Source organism: Andrena cerasifolii, chromosome 16 (assembly GCF_050908995.1).
Source record: "Andrena cerasifolii isolate SP2316 chromosome 16, iyAndCera1_principal, whole genome shotgun sequence".
Lineage (NCBI taxonomy): Eukaryota > Metazoa > Arthropoda > Insecta > Hymenoptera > Andrenidae > Andrena > Andrena cerasifolii.
In genome coordinates, this window is record NC_135133.1 from 7,892,848 (window position 1) to 7,918,576 (window position 25,729).

Genomic DNA, 25,729 nt, shown 5'->3' on the forward strand with positions numbered 1-25,729 from the left:
ATAGCATTTAATTGCTAGCGATTCCAGCGCGTCAATAAAAATCGGAGATCATCTATTAGAGCGTATAAGCATACGTCATACACGGAAACGAGAGATGTCGGTCACACTTTTCCTTACTCGATAAACATTTGGAAGAACGCTGGTGTACGTATGTATAAGTTTTATGACCGCTTTGACGATCGCCTTCTTCAAAATTTAAGAACATGAACAAATAAATAAATACTATGCATCTACTACGTGCGAGCAACTCTATTTACCTACTCTCTGACTCGTTCACGCGCGAAGGATCGTTCGCGCAATGGCTATCTTTTCGCTTTCCTCTGTTTCGAATTGCCAAAAGTGAAATCGGAGTTGTCGCACTGATATCATAGAAATCATAACAAAAACTATGCTACGAGCTAACAATATAATAATAACAATAATAATAATAATAATAATAATAATAATTACCTATACTTATATCATCACTATTATTTACTATAAATGAAGAATATTAATGATAGTAACAGATGTGATATCAATAGTCTACTCGGATCAGAAGTAGTTGTAGCAGTAGTAGTAACAGTTATGGCAAGGATAGTATTACTTAGTTGCAGCTGTGATAGGGGGATCGGTAACAATATGTAGCAACAGCTGCAGCAGAAGAATGTAATGGTTGTTGTAGTCGTGAGAAAAAAATTACAATAATGAAATCAGCAGCAGCAGCGATAGTGGTAATAAAATAATAGAGATTATATCGTTTTCGGTACTTACGATAATAATATGGCCTACGAATCATTCAAGATTCTTTAAGTGCCTTTTGTTTGCCAATCGGAAAAAACTGCTTCTACGCTTGATAAAACTCTGTTACAACTAAATCGTTGCAGGATTCTGACTTTCGTGTTTTACGCGCCTACAAGTGTTTCAGCAAACTATAGAGACTCCATCTACCTACTTTAATGATTGAAAGCATATGCTGCCTAAGTAACGTATACGATCATTAATTTTCACTAGGGAATTGTATCGATATAAAAGAAAATAAAAAATAATAATCGTCGGAATAACGAACGACGACGCTCAACATAAATAATTAATATAATTACTTGGATAAAAATATGGCGCAATACGCGAGCGCAAATATTCTGTCGACTAGATTCGTATGGGTTCCATCGCACGTACGATTCGTTTATACCGGTTCGCGTTCATAGCGGGACATAGGATATAGAATAACCGTTTCAGAGGACCAAAACGACAAAGACAATGATGACAATAGCAACGTTAATATGTACCTCCGCCATGTATACATAGAGGAACTGCATCATACTTGGAATACTGTTGGTAATTTGGAATACCGAAGTGTCTACTAAACTACCAATTTTCCACTTAATCTGCAGAATAAAAAAACGTGAATCTGCAGAATAAAAAAACGTCAATCTGCAAAACTTTTTTCAGCAAGTATTCAATCGTTCCAATCATGGTTAAAATATGTCGAAACTTTGGAGTTAAACACTTAATCTACTCATTTCCAAGTTCCTTCTATGGTCCCGTGTGAGTTTTGCGATAATTTCGAGAATAAAAAGCGTCGCGTGAAATTTTAGGTTTCAATGCTATGTTGATAATTCGGAATACCGAAGGTGAAGGTAATTTGGAATATTCCAAAGCTTAGCGATGCTTTTGTTCGTCTGTCCATTTATATTTACCTATGATTCTTCCTACATTGTAATTTTTAGCCTGATTAGATCACAGAAGAAACTATTTTTAATATCTACAAGTTTTCTTGTAAGTTTATAAAGTGAAGGTAAATTGGAATACCGATATTCCAAATTACCTGCAGCTGAACGAAATCGATACTTGCTGTCATTTTTCATTTAGACCAAAGTTTCAGTTCCTTTTCATTTTTCATTATCACTGAGAGTTTGAAATACAATAGTTTGTTAGTTTCCCTATGACATTATGCAGTTCTATGAGTTTCATTTCTTCCCATCCTCTGCCGTAATATTTTATTCAAACTGGTATTTCAAACATACTGCACTTCCTCTACATACGTCATACATACACACACACACACATACATAGGTTCGCATCGATTCTATTGGGTCGTTTGACTCTGTAATCTTTTCACGGTGATGCTGCCAGGAGCGCGTTACTCGACGGCAACCCTTTCGCGTAATAGTTTGAGAAACATTTAATAATGCAATTAGCGCGTTGAAAATTCAATCAGACCCCTGCGGTTTCGTCCTTTATCGTTATCTGTTAAAATCGTACCGAATGGCGCGTTGCCCTCACTGCCTTTGTCGCCACGTACGATCGTTCCGAAAAAGAAGAGAGGAGGTATATTTGTTGTGCGCAGCGTGCTCCGAATCCCCAGTTGTGAAGTGCGTCCGATGCTGTTTCGGACGGCGCGACGCGAAGCAAGTGGAGTAAACGAATTTCTAGATTTGCGGTACATACATCGTTTGGAATAGCGACGCTTGATTTCCGGAGATGGATAGCTTCCCGACTTTACCCTCGTTCTTCATCTATTTCGTTCGAATCGGGCACCGTGTATAAATCCGTCGCAAACGAACCCCTTGCGACGAAACCGCGTCCATCTTCCGTTCCTCTTATTTCTTGCGGCCTAGGTACTCGACCATCTCCTCGAACTTCTCCTTCTCGTCCTCAAGCAGCAACGCTTGAATGCAGCTGGTAAAGTATTGCGTACCAAAGCAGTCTTGCCTACAGGGGGAATAACACGCGGGAAGCGTGAAACAATTAATTAGATGGTATCTACGTACATCGGTTTTATCGGTGGCAACTTGCAAGGGACTTAAGTTTAACAGGGGAGATTCGTTCGTTCAACGAGCTCGGCTCATTTTAATATTTCGACTATTCGGGTGACCAATTGGTGGGTACCCTAGTGGCATTCCTGGTTGGCCCACAGTATCCCCAAGTTGGGAATTAGTTGGCCATCAAAATACCAACAATAAATGCTACCAGGGTACGCGTGCCCCAACGAATCTGCCTGTTAGCAAAAACAAACGAATCCACCCTCTGGTCAACTATCATGTTAGCGCGTTACTGCAACCAGCCTATTCGACCGGTTGTGTGAAAAAAGGGGACACGAGCAAAATGCCTGAAGATAATTTGCAATTTCAGAGATGCAGCGCTGCGGCAAAAAATTGTGCACGAGCGGCGATAAAAAAGAAAGGGAAAAAAGGAGAAGCAAAAAGTGTGTAGCTGCTGGCTCTGGTAAGGACCTGCAAAAACGTTTCATCGTTATAAAAATATGTTTTATCTGTGTCATTTTCCTCCTCGCAGTATCCCCTTTGGCTCTTTGGGCTCTCTGAAAATTCTTGATATCGAGTATGGACGAGGCACAACAAAAACGCACCATAAAAATATCTTGCACAAAAACAGTGAAAAGTTTGCTGCCTGTTGCATCTGTGGCCGCGAGGGAAGGGTTCCGCAGGGGCAAGTGTAGGTGCTACCTACTGATTGTGGGATTACGTTACGTACAGGTATCCAACGAATTTGCGGATACTGTAGTATTGTACATAAGATTGCCAAGTCAGCTGGGAATTACCTAAAGTCATGTACAGCACGCGCGAATGTCATCGTGCCGTGGTTTGCAAATTCTGGGGACGACGGCAACATGAATTGTTTGCGTAATATTGGAAGAGCAGCCAAGTCGATCGGAGGAACGGGGGAATAAATATCGTCGACGAGCAACGGAAACAGACATTCAACGAAATAAGTACACAATGCGGGAGAAGATTGAAATTAGAAGGGTGGAGAGAATTTTGATGGGTTTTAACCCTTAACTGGTATACTGTTTTTGGCAAACGTGGCTGGTATACCGGGGTCGTGGCAGACCCCAAATAAAAAAGGACACAGAAATTTGTAAAGTTGTTAAGATTGTAAATCAACCTCTATGAATATTTTGTTCTTAGGTAATGTGTAAAATAATAGAAATCTAGAAAGTTAAACTATTATTATAAAATTAATTAGAAAAACAGTTTACAAGCTTAGACAACCAAAGATTTTGCAGCGAACTTTGCGTGCCTGGGGTCACGAGCGACCCCAAGATACCAGTTAAGGGTTAAACATGGATTCTTGCTACTCTTGCTATCTTTCTTTTGCAACGGGCGGAAGGATGACGGGGGTGAGTCAGTAAGAATAAGAATGAATGCTAAATCGAATTGAAACAAGTACGAAGGATTGGAATAAGTAGTTGAAAATGGGGAGGGGGCGATGCGAGACTAGGTCACACGAGAGAAGATATAAAAGGAGGGAAAAAAAAACAGCGAATGCGAGAATTAATATTGCGAGCGGAAAATGGGGAAGGAAAACGCAAGATGTAGAAAAGAAATCATAAACGTAAAAGAAAAGAAGCTACCTAAACCCCGGGTTCCGCTCCGTGAAGTTGCTTGATCCATGTTTGGATCTTCTCTACTTCGTCCTGCAGCAACAGCACGTCTAAACATCCCTTGAAGTAGTCTGACGTGAAGCAGTTTTTCCTGGAAAAAAATGCCAAGATATAAACGCTAGAGGTAGATCCCTGTAATTTGCGACTCGACGCTATCTTGCGATTCACTCCAGATCCAGTCGCTGAAAATATAAAAGAACAATTTCCGATCGAATGCATTCGTTGGCCCACTTTTGCTCACGGCGCAAGTGAGGGCACAGTTTTCGGGATCACCGTCAACAAATTCCAGCTTTCTTCGTCGGGCAAATGATTGTCTTTCAAAGTCCTGCTTAACACTCGTATGCGCTTGGAATTTGTAGTTTGTCGCAACGTTACAACTTGCGGCTCGTCGCGCGACTCGCGGCAACGTTAAACGGTATTACAACACGTACCTACTCTCGATTAGGCCCGTTATCAGTAGATAGTCTCTCGTCGATCCCAACTTTATGTTACAACGCGGAAGCGTTCGAAAAATAGGCGAACAGTGGCACGGAACTGAAAGACTGGAGATGACTCTACCTATAAAACTGTTGGCTAAAAATTTATAATCCCACCCCGGGCGGGGGTGGGGGACTGTGTCGTCGTCACTTGCCTTATTCTTAGTCCGCCTCCGAAGGCTATGCATCGCAGTTTAGAACTTAAACGTCGCATGTTCTATCCAGCGACATATCGTACAAATCCATGCGCGTATACACGTACTACTTGGACAATTACCTGCACAGTTGATGCAACTGAGGTTCTCGAAACAGGTTGTAGCAATCCTCGCAGATACGATCCAGCCGGGCGAAGATGCTCTTGTCGTATATGCCCTTACATTGGATATCGATAAAGGACCGTTTACCCAAAGGGTGACCGTTCAGTATCCCAGCATCCGTCAAACCGATACACGACGAGACTAGTAACAGCGTCACAGACCAAGCTAACACGGAAGCGAGCCTTGGACAGGGTATCGATACGGGCGACGCGATCGGTGATTCGTTTGGTAACACGGATAGCCTCGAGCAGGTCTGCTGCACACTCCCGGAATACGGTGATATATTCGACGTCGACCACGGCGATGTCGGCGACGGCAAGATGCTGGTCAAAAGCGATGACGATAACGATGACGATGACGATAACGACGACGACGACAGCGATGGCAACGGTGACGATGACGTCAGTGTCACCGTCGGTGCCGGTATCGGTGTCGGTGTCGGTATCGGTGTCGGTGTCGGTGTCAGTGTCGATATCGGTGTCGGTGTCGATGTCCGTGTCCGCGTTCGTGTCCGTGTCGGTGTCGGTGTCAGCGACGACGTCGACAACAGCGATACGGTCGACACGGACAACCGAGACGTCCAGAACGGCAACGACGACAACGATGAAGGAGACGATGATGACGATCGAAACCTCTGTTGTCGATGCATAGTCTGCAAGGAAATAAAAAAAGAACAATTGTTTTACAGCTGACGAGACAACGACGACGAGAAAGCCTTCGCGACGAAACGTGAAATCGGTCGAAATTTCGGGCAGAAAAAAAAAATACATACGGGTCGAATCTATACCCTCCTCTACCTTGAAGTCGGTTAAAAGGAAAGTCGATTTGTTCGGGCCCGTGGTAGGCATCGCGTGATTGGGAGCCTTATTAAATCGCAGAAGGGAAAGAAAGCAGGCACGGAGGTGTGCGTTCCTAATCGAGGAAGTTGAAGGAGAGAACGAGCCTAATTGTAAGACGCAGAATTGTATGAAATCCACCACCAATGCGGAACGTTTACGCGCAGGTACGGGGGGTCGTTTCGCGACGATAAAACTCACCCACCTCTCTTCTGATATATTCATACGTGTACTTGCGCGCGTCATTATCCCGGCATCTCCTCCTCGAAATCTCCTCTCTCGCAAGTGTGCGGGCCATTTAGCCACGCTTGAAATCGACAATCCTCCACCCACTACTCTCCGATGACAGTAAGGAACAATTAAAACAACAAGAAGAATGACGACGACGATGGCGGTGATAACGACGTTGACCGGTTCCACTGGAGTGGACGGTTTTTCGAGGATCCGTGGACTCGGAGTGGTTTAAGAGGTAAAAGTAAAGATGTAAAGCACTCCTAACCAGTCCCGCAGCAGTCGCTGTGAATGGACCACACACAGGTAGGCCCCACCTGTAAACGTCCTGAACCGACAACTTCATTAAGCGGAGCCGAAGCGCGGAGAGGAGTGGAACGAAGCGGAGTGGAGTGGAGTGGAGTGGAGTGGAGTGGAGTGGAGCGGAGCGGAGTTGAGTGGAGTGGAGTGGAGTGGAGTGGAGCGGAGCGGAGTGGAGCGGCACGGCACGGCACGGTACTGCATAGCAATGCGCGGGACGAGGGGGACCTTCTTATATGAGCTGATGCGGGGCATCGCGAGATTCTCCAACACACGATGGCATGGCTTCTCCTTCGTCCTTTTTTATCCCTCTCATCGGCGGCACCTGCACACGCTGAGGAGAGCGTTTCGCCCAGTTCTCTTTTTTCGGAACATAATCACCGCTCCCGGGTGGGATCTTATTTTTAGCCACGACCGATTCTCGGAACTCTCGAACCGCTCCACTCTGTATCGGACCCCCACCTGGTAATTGCCTGCAACCCGATAATTTGCCTCTAAAGTTGCTCAGTCTCGATCGTTAAACGCCGCGCCGCCTTTACACATTTCCAGACTCTAGTTACTAGCACGATCACTGATGGCCAACCGTCAATCGTCAACTTGCCAGCACGATCTCGTCATCGAGCGGATAGCTGCCCTTAGCGTTTCCAATTCTCTCTTTTAATCGCATCCACCTGATCGGGGGAAACGAAATCGGCTCACGCGAATATCAGCCACTTTGGCTTTCGTAGAGGCACGGGAAAACAGTACGCACGTCCAAGTGTACAGTGTCTGTAGTAGGAAAGTACGAACATACATACGCACGTGTGTAGGTTGGAGGAATAGTCTTTCCCTGGGTTTTGGTTGCGCGATAGTAAGGACGTGAAACGTATTACATACAGTGGCCGATGGAAGAAAGTTTACAACTTTTTTAGATTTGGTCCAAACGAGACGGGTTTAGTCTTGAGAAGCTAGAAGGATTAGTTAAGTAACGTGTTGCGTTGTTTTTTAAAAAATGCAATTGGTTGGCATAGAAAAAAAAATAGTAAACGACCTCTTTTAAACTTCTTTTGCGAGCCTCGGGTAGTTTTCTGTGATATTTACAGGTAATCCCGCAGGTAATGGCTTCTTTTTCTGTCACCCTTTTACCTCGTTCTTTTCTTCAGATCCCACGTCTACCTAAAAGTAGCGTGGTGAATTCTGTCATTGGCGTTTCAACGATCCACGTTACTACGAGGAATGTTTTAGTTTATTCCCAATCCAAGTGTCGCACTTTGTTCAGTTGCAACTATGACGTTACAACCTAATATCAATTTGATGAAACGACTACGATGAAACTCATTAATTCCTCTTTTCTACGCTCCTTGGAGAGAAAAGCTGCATCTCAAACGCTGCATACGAGATGCAGAACTATAGTCCGATACATATGTATGCGTTGTACGTGGATAGCTGAGAGTTGAATCCTTTATCTAATCTCACGCAGTTTCACACCTTGCACATACAATAGGTACTGCATACAGTGAGTAAAAAAAGTATTTGGACGGTTTTTAAAATCGCATAACTTTTTCAGAATTGCTCCAAACGAGTTGAGTTTTTTTTAGAAGCTAGAAGGATTAGTTCGCTAAATGACGTATTTGGTCGTTTTAAAAAAAATGTATTTGGTCGGAACAGCGAAGAAAATAGTAACGACCTTTGCAATTTTTTTTTTCTATTCCGACCAAATGCATTTTTTTCAAAACGGCGAAACGGGTCAGTTAGCAAACTAATGCTTCTAGCTCCTAAAAAAAACTCAAGTCGTTTGGACCAATTCTAAAGAAGTTATGCGATTTTAAAAACCGTCCAAGTACTTTTTTACTCGCTGTACCTATATGAGAATACAGCCAACACGGGCAATCGTTCGTCTTCTGGCATTTGCGCTCGCGCTTCACGGCGTTTCCTCGCGCAGTAGCGAACAGCGAGTGTGTGGTTACCGCGATGAGAATAGATGAACAGAAAACTGCTGTCACCACAATGTTGTGTATTACATTGGGATCTGGGTCATTTGGGTTAACTGGCGATGATACACATTATACAGCGCGGTGAAACGAAGGGTGAAGATTCAGGGCAGCTAACACCGGGAAGGCATACAGATGAGAGAGGACAGAGGATGAAGGGTGAAGAACAGAAAGTGGAGTGTGCGATGTGCGTGGAGCTGAGAGCAGAGAGCAAAGCGAGTGTACGTAAAGGAAGAAAAAGTCAATGGAGACCGGTTGCTCGACAGGTGAGGTCTTTCCTCGGCCAAACTGTACACAGGTATACAATCTGCAAATCCTCTTTAGTAAAAAAAAATTACAATCTCGATCATCGCTGTACGGATCTGTCGCACGTCGCTGTTACGCTGCCGAGTCAGTACGGCCAGCAGCGAGAAACGTAGGATGATTAGAAAGACAGTAGAGGGGAATGTAGAAGAGGAGATAGGAGGAAGAAAGAAAAGAGTGTCCAGCCCAGGCAGGGGAGTTTAGTCGAATTATAGCCGGTCGACAGGCAGAAGAGTGAGAAGAGGAGGGAGTCACGAGAGGCGAAACAGTCTGCTGCATACATACGTACATACATACATATATATATCGTTAGATACATGGTTGGCTCTCCTCACCAGGTGGTCCTTTTCCCGTGCCGGATGACTCAATCGTGAGAAGGAGTTGCTCGACGAGCTCACGAGGGGCCTCGCTAGGACCGACCGCGTGCACTTCACGGCTTGGCCTGTGTTTGCCACTGTGTTTGTCTGCGTTTGCCTGCGTTTCTCAGTCTTCCAGTGCACCAACACCAACTACTCGTGCCTATGTACTCTATGTACGTGCGCGACTTTATGCAGACTTGTCGGCCACCTCGAGCTCTTCTGCAAGAGCAGGCTCTGATATTCGTGCGTCAGTAATGGTGATCCGCGCGCGCTTCTTCCGAATAGGATTCTGCTTTTTATCCGTCATCGTACTGGTGTGCGTGTGCTTTCGTGTAACAAGGAGGCCGGCAAAAAAGGGTTAAAGCTAAACACACAGAGCCTGACTCGAGGTCGGAGTCGGAGAGTAAGGAGACGGAGGAAAAGCGCGCCGAAGAAACACGCGAAGAGTTGGCAAAACGAAGCTAAGGAAAAGAATAATACGCGGAGCTCTCCAATTAGGCATTTGGCCCCGACCGATATCCTTTTCTACATACGCAACGCACGCCGTGCCTATACGCGGTGCACGCGTCGCACCATATTATATGTGTACAGTATGTGAAGAAATAAATAGTGAGAAAGCGGGAGAGGCGCGGGAAGGAGGGAGGGGAGACGCAGGGGAAGGAGGGGTCGACGGAGGAGGGAGGGAAAAAAGAAGAATTGAGCGGTGAATCAACAACTACAAAGAAGAGTCGTAAATCAAGTGACAACGAGGCGGCGTAGCCAAACGAGAAGAACTGCTGTTTTAATCGATCCAGTTTACTCGCAACGTTATGTACGCGGGTCAGCTCTAATTTCTAATACACGTTTAATCGATCATTGTATCTCCCCGTGTCCTCCTATTTTTTTTTCTCCATGTCTGGATGTTTCGAATTATTCAAATATCACAGTGTAAAGTGAAGCGCGAAGGCGAGCGAACGAAAATCATTAGGACCGACGACAGTCGATGTCGTATCGCAGATGAAGTTTGCGCGAGAGAAGTTTGCGTGATTCGTGCGTGTAATAATGAGATAGCTGAACGGAGGTAAATAATAAGAAGGTGAATTTGCAGTCGGGCAAGATTGGAGAAGTTTCTGGTAGGCTTGCGCACATGCATACGTAGCTAGAGATACTTTGAAAGTGCCGCGAAAGTGCTGGTTATCTGGTCACGATCGAAGATCAAAGTAGTGGGATAGGAAAAGGAGGGAACGAGAGGAGTGCGAGGGGGGGGGGGGCGGCGAGGACCGAGGAGCGTGGAGAAGGGCGCGGAGGAGCCGAAGAACTCGAGAAGAAGGAGAGATAGGCGGGTTGAACGGACGCGGACGCGGACGCGGCGGCGGATCGAGGCGTCCGGCGTCCTCGATCGCGGGATCTTGGAGCAAAACTAACGATCTCCCGCTCGCTTGCAAGATCAACACGACGATAATTTAATACACGAGATCACCACCCAGGTGTGCTCTGACGTGTACAGATGCTGTTTGTAACCTCGACGAGAAGGGAAAGGCTGAGTCGACAGAAGCGGGAGCCTGTGTGCGCTTCCAAATGCGAACCCAACCTTCTTCTCCTTTTTCTTCCCCCCCCCCTCTCTCTCTCTCTCTCTCCCTCTCTTTCTTTCTCTTTCCCTTTCTCCTTCTCTCTTTCCTCGTTCCCCTTTCTAGATCTTCTAAGTAGACAAGTGTTGTTCGTTTTCCTTTCGGTTCCTTTTTCCTTTCCGTCGATACAAAATGTAGCATTTTCGAAGGCTGTTTAATGGACATTTTCCGCCGATCGGCGCATGCATACGTATTTATGTACGTACGTAGGTATATGGTGGACAGAAATGCCACGAGGCAACCGCAACTTTGATCAGCTTACAGCAGGAACACGAATCTTGTCGCGTCACGATACTCAGCAATGTACTAACAGCGAGTACGAGTAGGTAAAATACGCGATGCCAAATTAATCTTTCCCGACACTGATCTATTACCGTAATCGCGTCAAGCTCGTAGGAAATTTCTGGCGTCATACGTTTTCGTGGAAACCACTCTACATATCTACTATGTAGATAGGTATACCTACTTACGTTGGAATGATTAGCTATGTACATTAGAAAAAAAAAGCTACCAATAAAACGCACCCGACGCGGTTCGTCGGTTCTCGAAGAGAGACTACATAAATAGAAGAGCCAATGACGTCAATCGTTCGTGTTAATTACATAAGAACAGTCCTATTAACCTATGTCGATAGCGAATTACAATTAAACGTTAAGCGATTTTAATAAACAGCGCGGCACTTATTTATCCATCAAACCATGCGTTTTCTTTCATTAGTCTTTTCACTTACATTGTACTAAATGTATGTCCATGTACATTAGGGTGGACCCTATTTTGTCGACCACAAAATTTTTAGCACGCCGCCCCCTAAAGCTGTTCCATTTCATGAAAAAATAATTTGTACAAAATTTAAGTTCGATTGGACGTCGGGAAGACGTGGCACATCGAATGCAAATTTTTCAAATAAAATTAACTGCGCGCTAAATGTAAAGAGTAGCGTTCCTTTTCAGTTCTAAACCTACTTTCTTGTGCTATGTGTTACACTAAAAATTATAGTATATTTATTATATTTATTATATCTTCAAGTTCAATATGTCGCGCCTTCCTCTTATCCGATCGACTTCATATTTTACAGGAATTATTTTCTTACCCAATTTTAGGGAGCGGCGTGAAAATAATCTCGCAAAAAAATTTTCACCACGAGTAGCGCTAAGGTCCACCCTAATGTAGGGTAAAGTAGCCGAATATGGCGACCTCTCCTAATATGAGAGCCCAGCTTATCTCCGACCTCCGCTACAGAACTTTTGAATGTCATAGCGATGCTATTTCTTTACTAACTAACCGTGTATTTGTTTTTTTCGTCCGCAGAGTGGCATTGCAATCAGTTAAGCGTCTTGAGCAAGCTCATGATGTTTTCAAGAAATGGGTCTCACATTCGGCTACTTTACCCTACATACATAACTGGCTTTCGTCCGTCTTTGCGTAGGTATTATACGAGCACAGAACGATGACTGGTGTAGTTGAACAAGCGCAAGCTTAACGGCGACTGACCTTGAACCATTTATAAAAATAGAATTTCACCAAGAAACGGGCAAATTAAATGACGTGCATCATCACGCTGGTGATGAACTAAATTTTATATTCGTATAGGTAAACCTACTTACATGTACGTTAGAAAATCGTGTTCCCTATGCCTGTGTGATCTACAAACGAGGTTTCATTAATGAGGCTCGCGACTAGCCACAATAGCGCTAAACGATTACGAATAGGTACGCATCTTTCACTTCGAGAGCAAGTAGACAAATGTCACGCGGGCAAAATCAAGATCCGAATGGAATGCCGAAAGGAAAAGAAGAAGAAGAAGAGGAAGAAGAAGAAGAAGAAGAAGAAAAAGAAGTAGGGAAAGGAGAAGACAATCGAGGAGACTTATTTCCATGGAATTCGTTGAGTAGATGAGATTTCTCGTGACGAGCTCAGTTCCAAGGCAGGCCAAGCACAGCTGCGTCCCCATGCAACTTGGTACGCAATGCACGTAGCCGACGCGCGGGTATTTGCAAAGGAATGTCCAACAGGTGTGTCGCTCGGATTGAGCTTTATACGCGTTAATACGTCTTCCCTTTCGCCCTTCCATCACCACTTTCCGATGCTTTTGGGATCGCTTATGTTGATTATGGCGCGAAGCCCATCAAAGAGAGATTAGCGGTGCTCGCATTGATGAAAGCTACGAAAACGATTGGGAAAAATATGTATAAGAATACACGCCGTAATCGACAGAGAGACTACTGTTTCTTCAGACCTTACCGACGTTAGTGCCGATGCGTGTCTTTCCTGGTATGCCTGGAATGGTTCTCCAACTCGGAGGTTAAGAGGAAGCCACGAGGGGAGAATCGCGCGATTTATTTACGCGATCCGGCTGGTCAGGCTGCCGCATGCCGCATGCCGGTTAGTCTCGAGAAGTACAAGAGCGTATGTACATGCTATCTCGCTTATGTAGGACAAAGCCTGCTCTGTGAAGCTTACTTTTACTGCCAGTTCTGGCCATCGTTCCAACGTTTCTCTCAGCTATAATTGTATTTCGTGCACGCCGATGTTTCACGCTTCTTCCATCTCACAAACATACATACATGTACATCGCATCCTGCTGGCCATCTTCGTTATCGTCGCTATCGTTGCCGTTGCCATTTCACCGTCCATCTTGCTATCGGTGTTCCCTACCGTGATAGTTAATACCTACGTACGCGTATAACGGAACAGGCGACTGCAGTAACGGAAACTTAAAGACCAAAGGTAAGGGGGAAAGGGCACGCTGAAACGTAGCAATTGAAAGAACGACGAAATCATCGGCACGGAAGTACAAGTGCGATTATAAGTGCAATAAACGGGGAAGGAAGAGTGTAGGTAGAGGGACAGAGGCAAAAGTAGAAAGAAATACAGGAACGACAGGAGTAGTCACCGCTGCCAGCAACTCGTGATTGGACATTAGCGTCGCACACTGTAGTGGGGCAAAGCAGCCTTCCGGCAGACAGCTTGGCGTCCTATGGTTCGCATTACGACAACCTATAGCCTTTCTCCGTCTTTCGCTCTTCTCGTTTCGCTTCACCGCATTCTGCGTTGCACATTGCACGTTTCGCGTTTCGCCTTTCGCGTTCGCTGTATTTTCCTCCCGACCCTCGAACACGGCAATTCCTCTCTCCTCTCCTCGTCGATAAAGACCCTCTTGCGAAGTTTTTTTGAAACTTGGCACAACAGGCAAAAGATTCTACACACTTCACGAAGGATAAGGTAAAACTGTTAACCCAAGATGAACATCTGTAGGTAAATAAGTACGTAGGACGATACCTAAGTAGTAGCGACATTTCTTAACGCGAACGTGCGTAGGATTGTAGGTATGAAAGACAGCTGACGTTTCGGCAAATGCAATGACGCGGTTATCGAAAGATGAAGGTTGCAGTGGAATTCCCAATCCGATCTAACGTAGCGATTAAACGTTCTAATACGCCCGCAGTGATAAATGCATTCCGTTCCCTTTAGATAATTTCCCAGGAATGTATGAACTCTGCGTGGTCAATATTCCTTGATCTAATCGGAAGAAACGATTGCCAGGGTGTTTACGAATTCGTGGGAAGCGTTTTCGAGACCGTTTGACACAGTGAACATGACGCAACTTTCACGCGCACTTTCCAACCATAGAGATTACCAACCGTACACAAGCAAGAAACCTAGATACCAAATCTTTTCTAACATGCATTTCACGGATACCTAATACCTACCAGATACCTATAAGATTCTTTAGAATCTTTAGATGAAACGATACGAGCAGCTTGAGCCAAACGTGGAAGACACGTATGTATATACATATATACATATATATATATATATATATATATATATATATATATATATACTTAAGTTTGCAAGCCGCGTTATAAGCTTGCGAGAAAACACACGCGCGTACATAATCTGTACATACCTACTCGTGCGGTCGCTGTACGAGTTTCTCGAGAGGCATGTCGCTACGAGCTACAGGTGGCCGTTGCTCCTTCCACCTACTCTACCTATCCTATCTACAATGTCTCTTCCGTGGCCTCTCTTATCTTCAATATTTTTGTCCTCTTCTCCCGATACTCGCGATTCCTAAGTAAGTGGGTGACCACGATCACGTTTGCACAGAAAACTTTCTTCTCCCTGCCAAATTGACAATATACCGAGAAAGCTTTCCGCGTCAACTTTCAACAGGCAACAAGTGTTGCATGTGTAACATACGTAATGCACCACCGGCCGGTGTTTTGCGTTTCAGAAGAGGTGAACGAAAAAAGTGCAATTAATTCGTGGAATAGAATTTTCCTTTCTTCTCTTTTTATTCCTACCTGTTCTAGTACATTTCATTCCGATCGTGATTCGACTCGGAGCGGAACAAGAACTCCATACATCTATTCTACATATACATATACCTCTCGAAGAACATTTCTCAATACCCCTACTGTCCTCCACATTTTCGTATGTTGGTCTCTCAAGCATGAGTCAATTTATGTTCGGCCCTCGCTCGGCCCCGAGTAGCAGCAGTTTCTCTGAATGAAACTCTAAAGATAGAGTTCCCCTGTACCCATGTTTCGTTCTCCATCTTCTTTCCTCCTTTTCATTTAATCCTCGTGTAACTCCCCCCACCCCTGCCCCCCTACCACCACCTCTCCCACACTTCTCTTTCTCTCGCCCTTTCTCTGTTCCATTGCTCCTTTCGAGGCTCTTCCCTCTCTTTCTCGATAACCTTCTCGATTGCATGGTCGAATTCAATTTGACCACGACCGATCCCGTTTAAATATTTCAAAGCAAGCGCCTCGTGGTATACGCCTGTCGCGTTAAATACATTTAACCGTCGTAAAAGTTGCAGGAGAAATTTAGAGATACGAATTACTCAAGGGACGAAGAGAACGTATGGACGCGCGGAACAAATGCAACGTACGCGGATACAAAAACAAAAACCAAGCACGATTTCTGATACCATTTGAGAATCAGCGCCTTGCATCGCGTCGCGCCACAGAAGTCGTTTGTTTCTGTCATCGAGATAATAAAACTACTTAAGCAGAAACGATCGAAACGGCAGCAACGTATCGCAAATATCGGGTCCGTTCTTCTGTTCGTACAGCACGCCGGAATTGAGTGTAAAACGAGCTTATATCGAACAAGAGGACGCGTATACCTATGTAAGAAACGAAACTCGACACTGGCCTGCTCGCGGAGTACAAGTAATAGGATTATAAAACTCACATTTAACTTTAGTCGCTTCTCGTCTCCTTGCGTTTTCCCCTTTCGTCCACTCTTTCCACCCTTTCCCTGCGCCCCAAATTCTTTCGGCCCTCTTCTTCCTTCTTCGCTCCTATTTTCTTCTTCCCTCCTCTAATCCTGCCCACTTTGTATTCGCTGGCAGCCCTTCCGACTTTCGCACTGAATCCAAAGTTTTTTTTAATCAGCCGTTCCTGTCGGCCTCTTTTCCTCTTACCGTCTTTCTCCCCGTTTCTCCACTACCTTGCACCCCTTTCTCTATCTGCCTCTCCCTGACCTTCCCACCCTCAACCCCCGCCCTCGCCTCTGGCCCCCCGCCCCCTCCCCCGCCCCCCTTTATCGCTACCTCCTCCCTTCACGCTCACTCTCACTCACTCTCTTTCTCTCTCTCTCTTGCTATTAGATTTCGAGCCGATGCGATGGCAGGATTTTAGGCGGTCTCGGGAGAGAAATTGCCCTCCGTTGCTTAATCGTTTGTCGGTAAAATCGAGAAAACCGATTGTCACTTGACTATATTACGGGCGCGTTGTCTTCGTAACTTGTTTCATTACTGGTTCTTTTGAAAAGTGCATCTTTTCATTTTTGTCGCCTATCACTCGACACTTGTTTTTTCGAACGAGTTCCTGAGGCCGAAGCGTCACGGAAGGAAACACGCGAGACAAGTACCACCGCGGAACTGTGGTATCGCGATCTCGAGAAAGGCGCGCGCGCGGCTGAATGCACGCCCGCCTCCTCGACCACCCACCCCCTTACGGCACCGACACCGTGCGGCCGCGGCCGCGGCGCGGCGGGACGCATCGAAGGACAACCGTTCTCCGACGCGATCCACCGCGCACAGGTGGGCCGTGCGTCGTCCGTCGTCCGTCGTCCACCGTCCGTCGTCCACCGTCCGTCGTCCACCGTCCACTGTTCGCCCTGCGCCGTGCCTGAGAATCTCAACAACCGATCGCATTGGCCTGGGTTAAACCACCAGAGAGATTCTCCTCTCGCCTCCTTTCTTCCCACCTATCCATCTATCCATCCAGTCAGCCGTTTCCGTGTGGGTACCTACGACCTGACTTCCATATGTACCTACTTCCAGTTTTCACAGTTCACAACGTATTTATAATAGCGCGGGAACGTTGAACAGTGTGACAAAGAGAGAGATGCGCTACGCGCGAATCGGGATGCGAACGTTCGGGCTTGTGTTAACTATGTAGTGTAGACTGTAGTCACTTGTAATATGGCTGAGTCGTTGACCAATCGGAATACCGCGTTCTCGTAAACTCCCCCCTTCGTTTTCTGCCACCTCCGCCGCCATTGCCGCGGCCACCACCTTCGCTGTCTCATAATAAATCTACAACCTCCATCAACCCTCCCAACCCCTCTTCGCGTAACTGCCTTCATTTTTAATATCTACCGTCGCAGCTGAAACACCTTTTTCCTTGGAAACGCTCGGCCGCCTTCTTTTCTCCGCTCCTTTCCCATTTGCGCTAAGGAAATACTTGCGAGGCTTGCTGTAAAAAGTGAAAACTGTCTTGTAGCGATTCGCGCGAACTGACGTTACGGTTGCATCAACCAACAACACAATTCCTGTGATTGCGTCACTACTTACTTGGGCACATACGTACATGGGTATCGAATTCAAACTTGGCCAACACGAAGCCGGCAGCAACTACACGTGTGCTCTGTACGCGTATAGTTCTGTTTCATTTGCAAAGTAGAAAGTGCGTACCTACATAAGAGAAAACGGTGCAGGACTGTCGAGGCGAAAGTGTCGGAGAGAATAAGTGTACCTAAAGCGATAGGAGAGAAAAACGCGATGGTAAAATAATCCGTTGCGTAATCACACTAGGTCAATCGCAACAGGAGATATTCGCAATTAAGTGGGACCACCTTTTTGACAGGCGAGTGAAAAGTTCGCCTGTCGATATCTCGAAAACGCATCCATAGACAATTTTTTAGACCTTATTTTCGAAACCAACGGGCCATTTTACTTAAGGACAAAATAGTGGCAGCTTCTGCACAATTTTGTTTCTTCTTCAATTTTGTAAACTAACGTGATTCGTCCTATGACGAATTTACTAACCTCTTCTCTCCACCCGATTCATTATACAGAGTACGCAGTAGATTGGTTAGAACGCGTGAGACCCAGCCACGTACCTGTGTATACATATATCGTTGAATGAGAAAGCAACTAATTGTAAGTAATAATGCGCTCGATTGCGTCTGGATTGCCAAGGCACATTTAACAATTTAAAGCAAGTTTAAATTCTGCGTATTTGTCGTATAGGTGGCCGTGGGATCTAGAAACCAACCGACGACGGAACTGTTTGCAGATTATTCGTTAGAGCAGGACACGTTCGAAAATCGGTCGCCGCATTAACCGTTTTATACATACTCGTGGCGTGGCGTGGCGTCGCGCCGCGCCGGCTCGTTTCTTTCACTTTTCCACGAACGAGTCGTCGTCGCCGCGTCGCGCCGCGCCGGTCGGTTTCTCGCTCGGGTTAGGTTCGCGCGAGCATTCACTCTCGAGACTCACGTAGCGGATCGCAAAGTTGACACGGCTTCTCGTAGCGCGACGTCGGTCGTTGTCCCCCATGGTGGATTGTACGCACCGGCAGCTTCATCTCCCCCGAGACGAACACCGTGTCGGATCGAAATCGGTTCCACTGATCCGTCTGGAGCTCAACGTTGTAACTTGATCGTCGAGATTCGCTAGAAAAATAGGAGTTCGTTTGACGGCTCGGCGCGACGCGGCGATTCACTGCGGAACGTAGGTCGTAGCACATAAATGCAACAATGTCGACGATCACTTCGATACGCGCGCTGTGTCTCGTTTCGTCTCCCCTTTTTCCAATCTCTTCCGATCTCACTATTCTCTGTCACTCGTCACTTTTCCAAACTATTATTCGTTTCGGTTTACTGTCATTTTAGTTGCACAACACCGAACTTTCCGAACGGTTCGAGGCTTGTCAACGGGCGAGCAGCGCTGCTGATAGGTTTAATGTCCGTATCCGCACCAGTCAGTGCATACACGCTCTGCAACCAATTTTCTCACGCGCTCGAGCTTAACTTGCACTAAATACCTAGCCGAGTCTCCTCGTGCCAGCTGAATCGCCGAACAATCCAATCGTTTTAACACGCAGTTAGGTACGTATATTATTAGGTATACATATCGGTGTATCTTTTCTCCATTCCCATCCGCTTCCCTCGCAACACTAACATATCCGCGATTCTGCTTTCATCTTAGACTATTTCTCCTTTAATTCTTCTCTTCTTCGGTATTCTCCCCTGGCTCCTGCCGCCCCCGCCCCCGCCCTCGCCCCCACCCTCCCTCTGCTCCACCACCTTTTCCTTTCAGTCCTTCCCTTACAGTCTTATTTCCCCTCCTTATTCTTTCACTGTTGGTGGTTGGAACTTGAACAGGTTATCTTAGATGTTGGGGGCTTAAAAATTCTTTTTCAGAGCAGTCAATAAACGCACGCGAGCACGTACAACACATACAGCACGTTCCTGCTAGTGGCAGGGTTTGTTGGTCCTTCTTCTTCGCTGCTTTCCCTCGATTGCCGGTCCGACGATTTATATATTTCGCCGGTTCATAGCTGAATAGCCAGGACGGGTGAACGGTAAATTGTGATAAATGGGACGAGTAGCAGACAAACGAGTAAGTAGAAGGAGAAGCCTCAGAGTAAAGAGCAAAGCAGTCAAAGCACGGATGATAGAGTAGACTCGGTAGACAATCACGGTGAATACTGACTGGAACTGGTGGCATAGGGTTGCGAAGCACGCACACGCTTCACCATCCTACTCTGTTACGGCCGAGCCCCACTGTACGTAGGTACGACTGCCACTTAACGCGAATGGACGGTTAAAAGACCCTCCCGTGTACGAGTCAAGCGGCCGGCCACTCGAAACGACTACGATCAGCCTAGGTTCCTCTTACGCGCAACCGTTCATTGCTACCCCCTCCCTGGATAGCTACTTCCCTCTCCCCGCCATCGTCACCCTTTCCGTTGTGTGTATGTATGTATGTACCTTCGCACGCGCGTCTTCCCTCGTGGTGAGAGCCGTATCGAGTAACAGTTTATACATATAGCTTTATAGTACTTTTTTTTACAGTGCTTATACCATACCACACGATCCAACATGTTGGAATTTTTCCATGCACGCAAGTGTGTATTGTAGCCAACTAACGGTTCATAGAACGTCTAGCGATTGTTTTCGAGTCGAGTTACACGTGTTTGGCCAATCGCAAGGATGCTCATTTCCATTTGGTAACAGTCCCTGTACGTATCTCTTCGGTTACGATGCATCGAATCGTTAAGAATCGCCAGTGAGAGATCCGCAGGGCATAACGGCCGGACGAAAGATTCGACGGAGCGAAATGATTTAAGTAGAGAAAGACGCGGGAGAAAGAAACCATGTCCTTTTCCAACAAACGTGCCGGGGTAGGGCGCTATAAATAATTCAACGACTTCTCTGAAAACGGAAAGTAGTTCGCCTTCAAGTTCTGTAGCAAATTCCCAGAATAGCTTTCTGGATCGGTGTTTGCTCGTTCGTCCGTTCGCCCGTTAGTCCGTTCGCCCGTTCGTCCGTTTGTCCGTTCGCCCGTTCGTCCGTCTTTACTTGCGATTATTGCACGAATCGTATTTAGGATATACGAGCGTTCCGCGAATACTGCGCGTAGCCACCATTCGATCGAACCTCTCCTGCTCCTCTGGACAAAAATTCTTCGATGTGAGATTCGACGAATGAAATTTATCTCTTCCTCCTGTTCTCTGTTGATTTGACTCTCGATAGAATTACGGCCAGGTCCCATCGTCGACGTTGTTAACGTCGACCTTTATCACTGGGTCAAGATCGCGGGCATTCTGTATCTTGGTGTTCTATCCAAGGTCAGTCACGCGTAAGCATCGCCGAGCACAGCGTTTAAAAGTTGCTTTACTGTAAAAAAGACTTTGGATTCGATCTAACCGTAAGCAGGGATAAGAAACGACTAGAAATAAACACGAGCGTAAGTTTGCAGTCCTTCGAAACTGAAGCGTGGCTAATCGAGTCCGAGTCCAGTTGAAATGTTGACAATGTGTTTCGTCGGCGATGCTTACGATGTCGTTCTCGCGCCACTGCAGAGTGTAGATACAGACGCGGACTCGGATGCAATTTCCATAAATTAAAGTAACGATTAGAGGAAGCGACAGAACTCTGCGTGTACTGTTCGCATCATAGCGCGTCGAGCAAGCAGCTGGATGCATACATCGAAATGGAACGCGACCACAAACAACCGAACGGACGGTCAAGACGGAGCAAAATGATCCGACGAGGAAGACTAGGTAGAGTCGCGCAATTTCATTTTCTTCTTGGATCACATACGACGCGACGCCGCCGCCGACCCGTATCCCACTTACAATTAGGGTAAATCCGGGAGACGCGGTCGGGCCGGAGAGTTGGTCGAGTCGCTATATTTCAGACTCTGTGTATACGCAAGACCGCGTTGAGCCTCGGAACGATTGCTTCTCTAGGAGTCAAACAGTTGACTGAATAGCGTCATCACGCCTCCTGCGTTCCCCGCGATTTATAGGTTACAAACGGTGCGTGGACGGTACATATAACCTCTTCTGTCAAAGAGTGGTGTGCAGGATCGTATTTAAAATATACTTGTTAGTTAATGCACGCTTAAGGTTTTGGATAATAAGATAGTAGAGGTGTTGAGGGACAATGCAGCGAAAGTATTTGCTCGTATTAACCCTTCCTTGCGAAGCTAACAAGAAGACCACCTCTCCGTGAAGAAAGGAGATACGGTCGAGTTATGATTGGGATAGATATGTGACTTTAAATTGTGGATGAGAGATGACTCGTTTTCGAAATTTTTATTCTATCAACTGAAATTTAACTAAATCTACAATATTTGGCGAGGGAATATAAATTAAAAATAAATTGAATTCGTAATGAACACGCTGGATACATTAAATTATTAATTTTATAGGCTTAATTATTCCTTTAGATATTATTCCTGTATTAATTATTTTCAATAATAATAATAATAACAATAATAATATTATTATTATATAATATTAATAATAATAACAATAATAATATTATTATATAATATTAATAATAATAACAATAATAATAATATTATTATATAATATTAATAATAATAACAATAATAATATTATTATTATTATTATAATTAATTTTTCTTGTTGTCCACAACTATTATATAACGTTACGAATTAACAAAACGATACCTTTTTGCATCTTCTCACAGTTTAATCTTGTGAAGAAAGATTTCGAATGGAATCCATCTTGATACCTACATATTAAGTACCTATCTACTTACAAGGAGAGTATCCCAGTTGTCCGCCTTCGATTCCTTTGAATTTTGGATATGTTTTAGAGGACCGAAAAATAAAATATGCGTGTTTTTTTATAGCGGCCCGTTTTCATATTTAGGGGGTGAAACCACCCCTCAAAGTTATAAGATTTTCAGGCGTTTATCTCCGATTGCTTTGGTTCTTGGATATGTTCTAGAGGCCTGACAAATAAGAAGCAGGTGTCTTTTTAGTTTGGCCTGTTTGCATGTTTGGGGGGTGAAACCACCCCTGCAAGTTACAAGATATTCAGCCAAAAACCAAAGCAATCGGAGGATGGCACCACCTATTCTCGTGAAATTTGAGGGGTGGTTTCATCCCCTAAATATGAAAGCGGGCCGCTATAAAAAAAAACACGTGTATCTTATTTTTTCGTTCTTTAAAACATATCCAACATTCAAAGTAATCGGAGGCGGACACCTGGGATACTTTCCTTGTTAGTCCCCTATCGTCCGATGTCTGCACTCCATTCTCTAGCGACACTCAACACTCAACATCTGACACACAGGCACTCGACACTAAAACGCAGAGGACAAATTCGACCCTTAAAGACAACGAAAATTTGTATAACCGGCAGTAAAATCTGTTCGAAAAGCCAAACTCTGGCGTCGATCGAGATAACAAAAAAGTGCAAAGTATCTTCTAGGCCGTATCTCGAAAGACATACCTCGATATGCTCTTCCTTCAATAGCAGCAACGGCACCACGAACGGAATCCTTCTGATCTAAGCGTCGCGGTGTGCCGCGTCTAATATACACCTCTCGGCGGGTGTTCCGTGCGCGCGTCCTTTTCTTTTAGAGAGAACCCCTTTCTGTGCCACCCCTTCAAGTTGTCGAGAAAATTGTCGTGTTATCGCAACTCCCCCTGCCCCTGCCAGGTCACTCCGCTACGAATTTCCTCCCCCGGCACCATCAGTTGTCCGCCTAATTGCGAGCAGGCAGAAATAGAGCCTGCAATCTTCTTCCTTGCGAATAACGAATAGCTAACATCTTATTCGCTGCCACTCCCTTTTCCCCGATTCCCCCATTATTTCTCCACATTTTTTTTCTCACGTATCATCTTTACCCTTTCCTTCGCTGCTCCTTCTTTATCTCGTCTTCCCTCCCAGTCCAATTGCCCCATTTCTTCGTAGAGGTAGATACGCCATCCGTCTCATTCATCGTTTCGGTCCTCCATTTGACGAAGGGAAGCGACGGGGATGTGGGTGTTGGGGAAACAACAAAAGATGGTTAATCAACGGCAATTTCAGGATACACGTGGAACACGACTCGACGAAGGACCTACGATATCCAGTACCCACATACACGTGTCGTCGTGTCTCGTTCAAACGAGGATATCCAAGGTGCGGGGAACGCTCAACGGTACATGTATATGTTACGGTAAAAGTACATAATTAGGTAAAAGTACATAATTAGGTAAATGTGTACATCTACCGATTTTATACTTATATCGTAAAAAGCTAACGTGTAAAACGTGTCCAACACCGCAACCATCCATCCAAGATTCAATTTTCCTTGTCATTTACCGCCCATCTTTTTTATATTCAAGTGTAAGTCGCACACACCAAACGAAAACTGAAAAGACAACGGACCAACTCCAAACGACCAAGAAACAAACAACTGCCAGCAAATACTCAAGTACCTAATTGTAAGTACCAAAATGACCATCGTTCAAGATGACCCGGAAACCTTTCGGAAATGCTCTTGCCATTTACACTCTGGCCCGAGTAATCGTCGGCAATTTATTTACAGCGAAGGAATGCCTAATCCCGATAGGCGCGACTGCTTTCCCCTGTTGCGAGCTTGTGAGGGCGGCGCGGTATACTTGATCGATAACCGGTAACCGGAAACCGATCTGTTCCCCCTTCTGGCCAAACTTTCTCTGCCTCTTTCGAGCTCTACATCCGATGTGTACTCGCATCTTTCAGCTGACGATCATCATCGCCAGGCCATCGTTGAAGGTTGAAAGGGATCCTCCGGAGGAGAGTCACGCGGGATGATCCTCGATCTTTGGCATCTATGGTTCTCTCTTTTACTCGATGAAATCGCAAATCAATGAAATCGGTATGCGCATACATGTACGCGTGCATGTACACGCCTTTCCGTTTTCCTACTCGAATCGTGTAGTACTACGATGTCTACTCGATATGTTTTTGTACGTAAACATACCTACACCTTGAAAGAAGCATCGCGTTAGTTGGTAAGATGCGGGCCAAATTCAGGCACCGGTATCCTATTCGAACAACAGCATACTGTTACAACTATATCTTTCCTACATTTAAGCCCCCTCGATGAAAGCTTTTAAGCTAATCGCCGATCTTACGAGTTGTAAAGGCGAGACGTGGCAAATAAGTATGTATCTACTCGTAACGCGACAAAGGAAACACAATGTTTAAGTTAAGCAGTTATCGGTTCGGTTACGTCGGGACTCGAGATCTCTTTGTAAAGACACCTACACCGCTGGAGGTTATTTCGGTTTATTAACGGTAGTGACGATAAAAATTAAGAATGTAGGGAGATCGGCGCGTACAAGGCGACATCAGTGTGGCGCCAATCATTGCAAGGGACAAAACACTGACCTTCTTTCATTGACGAAGAAATAACTGGGTCTAAATTGGGCCAATTGATCGTTAGGGGTAGAATCGACGTTTCGTCAGGCAGCGAATGTCGAACGAATGTCGTGGTCACGCCTCCACAGCCTTCCTCTTACCGCTCTTAGAGAGAAGGCAATTCTCTGCCTTCTTTCCGACTCCTTTCAATCGAGCCTAATGAGCCTCTGTTGTTATACAACTACAAATTATGAAGGTACAAAAATACTACTTGGTCGAGTCAACGGGATTCCACGTGACATTTGACGCGTGCAAATACACCTCCCGTGGATCAAGAGCATCAGATGTATAGTTCCGCACGTTCCTAGCTTCTCGATACAAGTATGCATGTGCACAAGTGCATATGTACGTACTACATTTACCTTTGTATCGATCGCGATTGTCCCTTTAAGTTTGGTATAGTTCGAAAGGCAGTGTAGAGTAGCTACAGTTATTAACCCAGTGGTATCAAATACGTATGCATGTATGTATGCACATCGAATCGCATGCTTCAAACTAATTGCTGCAAGGCAGTGCCAATGATGCGAACGATCGTCCGCAGCGCGACGGAATCACAGAATCAGTCTATAGTGTACGCATCAGTTAGTTTAAGCTACGTATAGTTTAAGCCAATTGCTTCTCAAGTAATTAGCGGTATTCAATGCAATAAATAGAATTTTATCGATATAAATCTCACTTGGCCTTTCCAAGAATTCAACATTCAACATCAGCTTTTTACAAATTCAGTCGATAGGTAGCTGTAAAAGAATGTACGTAAAAAGAACG

General features: G+C 45.3%; 1 protein-coding gene and 1 long non-coding RNA gene across 10 annotated transcripts; one reads left to right on the plus strand and one right to left on the minus strand.

Annotated features, from left to right (window-relative positions):
* Positions 1-1,013: 1,013 nt before the first annotated feature.
* Itp (ion transport peptide) lies at positions 1,014-23,161 on the minus strand. Of its 8 annotated transcripts, none has more exons than XM_076829759.1 (4): positions 23,024-23,161; positions 5,138-5,829; positions 4,355-4,475; positions 1,014-2,694 (listed from the first exon to the last, which is right to left on the minus strand). In XM_076829759.1, exons 2-3 carry the CDS (start codon positions 5,824-5,826, stop codon positions 4,355-4,357), a joined length of 810 nt encoding a protein of 269 aa, XP_076685874.1. In that variant the 5' UTR covers positions 5,827-5,829; positions 23,024-23,161; the 3' UTR covers positions 1,014-2,694. The 8 variants fall into 8 exon arrangements, with proteins under 8 accessions (XP_076685874.1, XP_076685870.1, XP_076685869.1 ...); XM_076829755.1 differs by lacking the exon at positions 23,024-23,161 and adding an exon at positions 18,525-19,293; XM_076829754.1 differs by lacking the exons at positions 4,355-4,475; positions 23,024-23,161 and adding exons at positions 6,219-6,572; positions 15,989-16,299.
* LOC143377942 (uncharacterized) lies at positions 19,001-25,513 on the plus strand. 2 transcript variants are annotated; one of them, XR_013087445.1, is made up of 5 exons: positions 19,001-19,135; positions 19,451-19,649; positions 23,606-23,717; positions 23,905-24,003; positions 24,108-25,513. It is a non-coding gene; the product is annotated as an uncharacterized LOC143377942 (long non-coding RNA). The 2 variants fall into 2 exon arrangements; XR_013087446.1 differs by having other exon boundaries at positions 23,606-23,698.
* Positions 25,514-25,729: the final 216 nt, after the last annotated feature.

What these genes read in the sequence shown, in the direction of transcription:
- Itp (XM_076829753.1), bottom strand. Translation starts at nt 6,311, where the DNA reads ATGGCCCGCACACTTGCGAGAGAGGAGATTTCGAGGAGGAGATGCCGG. An exon ending in ATGAATATATCAGAAGAGAG is followed by an intron (nt 5,830 to 6,218) that starts GTGGGTGAGTTT and finishes ATTTCCTTGCAG; the next exon opens with ACTATGCATCGACAACAGAG. An exon ending in CAGTTGCATCAACTGTGCAG is followed by an intron (nt 4,476 to 5,137) that starts GTAATTGTCCAA and finishes ATTTTTTTCCAG; the next exon opens with GAAAAACTGCTTCACGTCAG.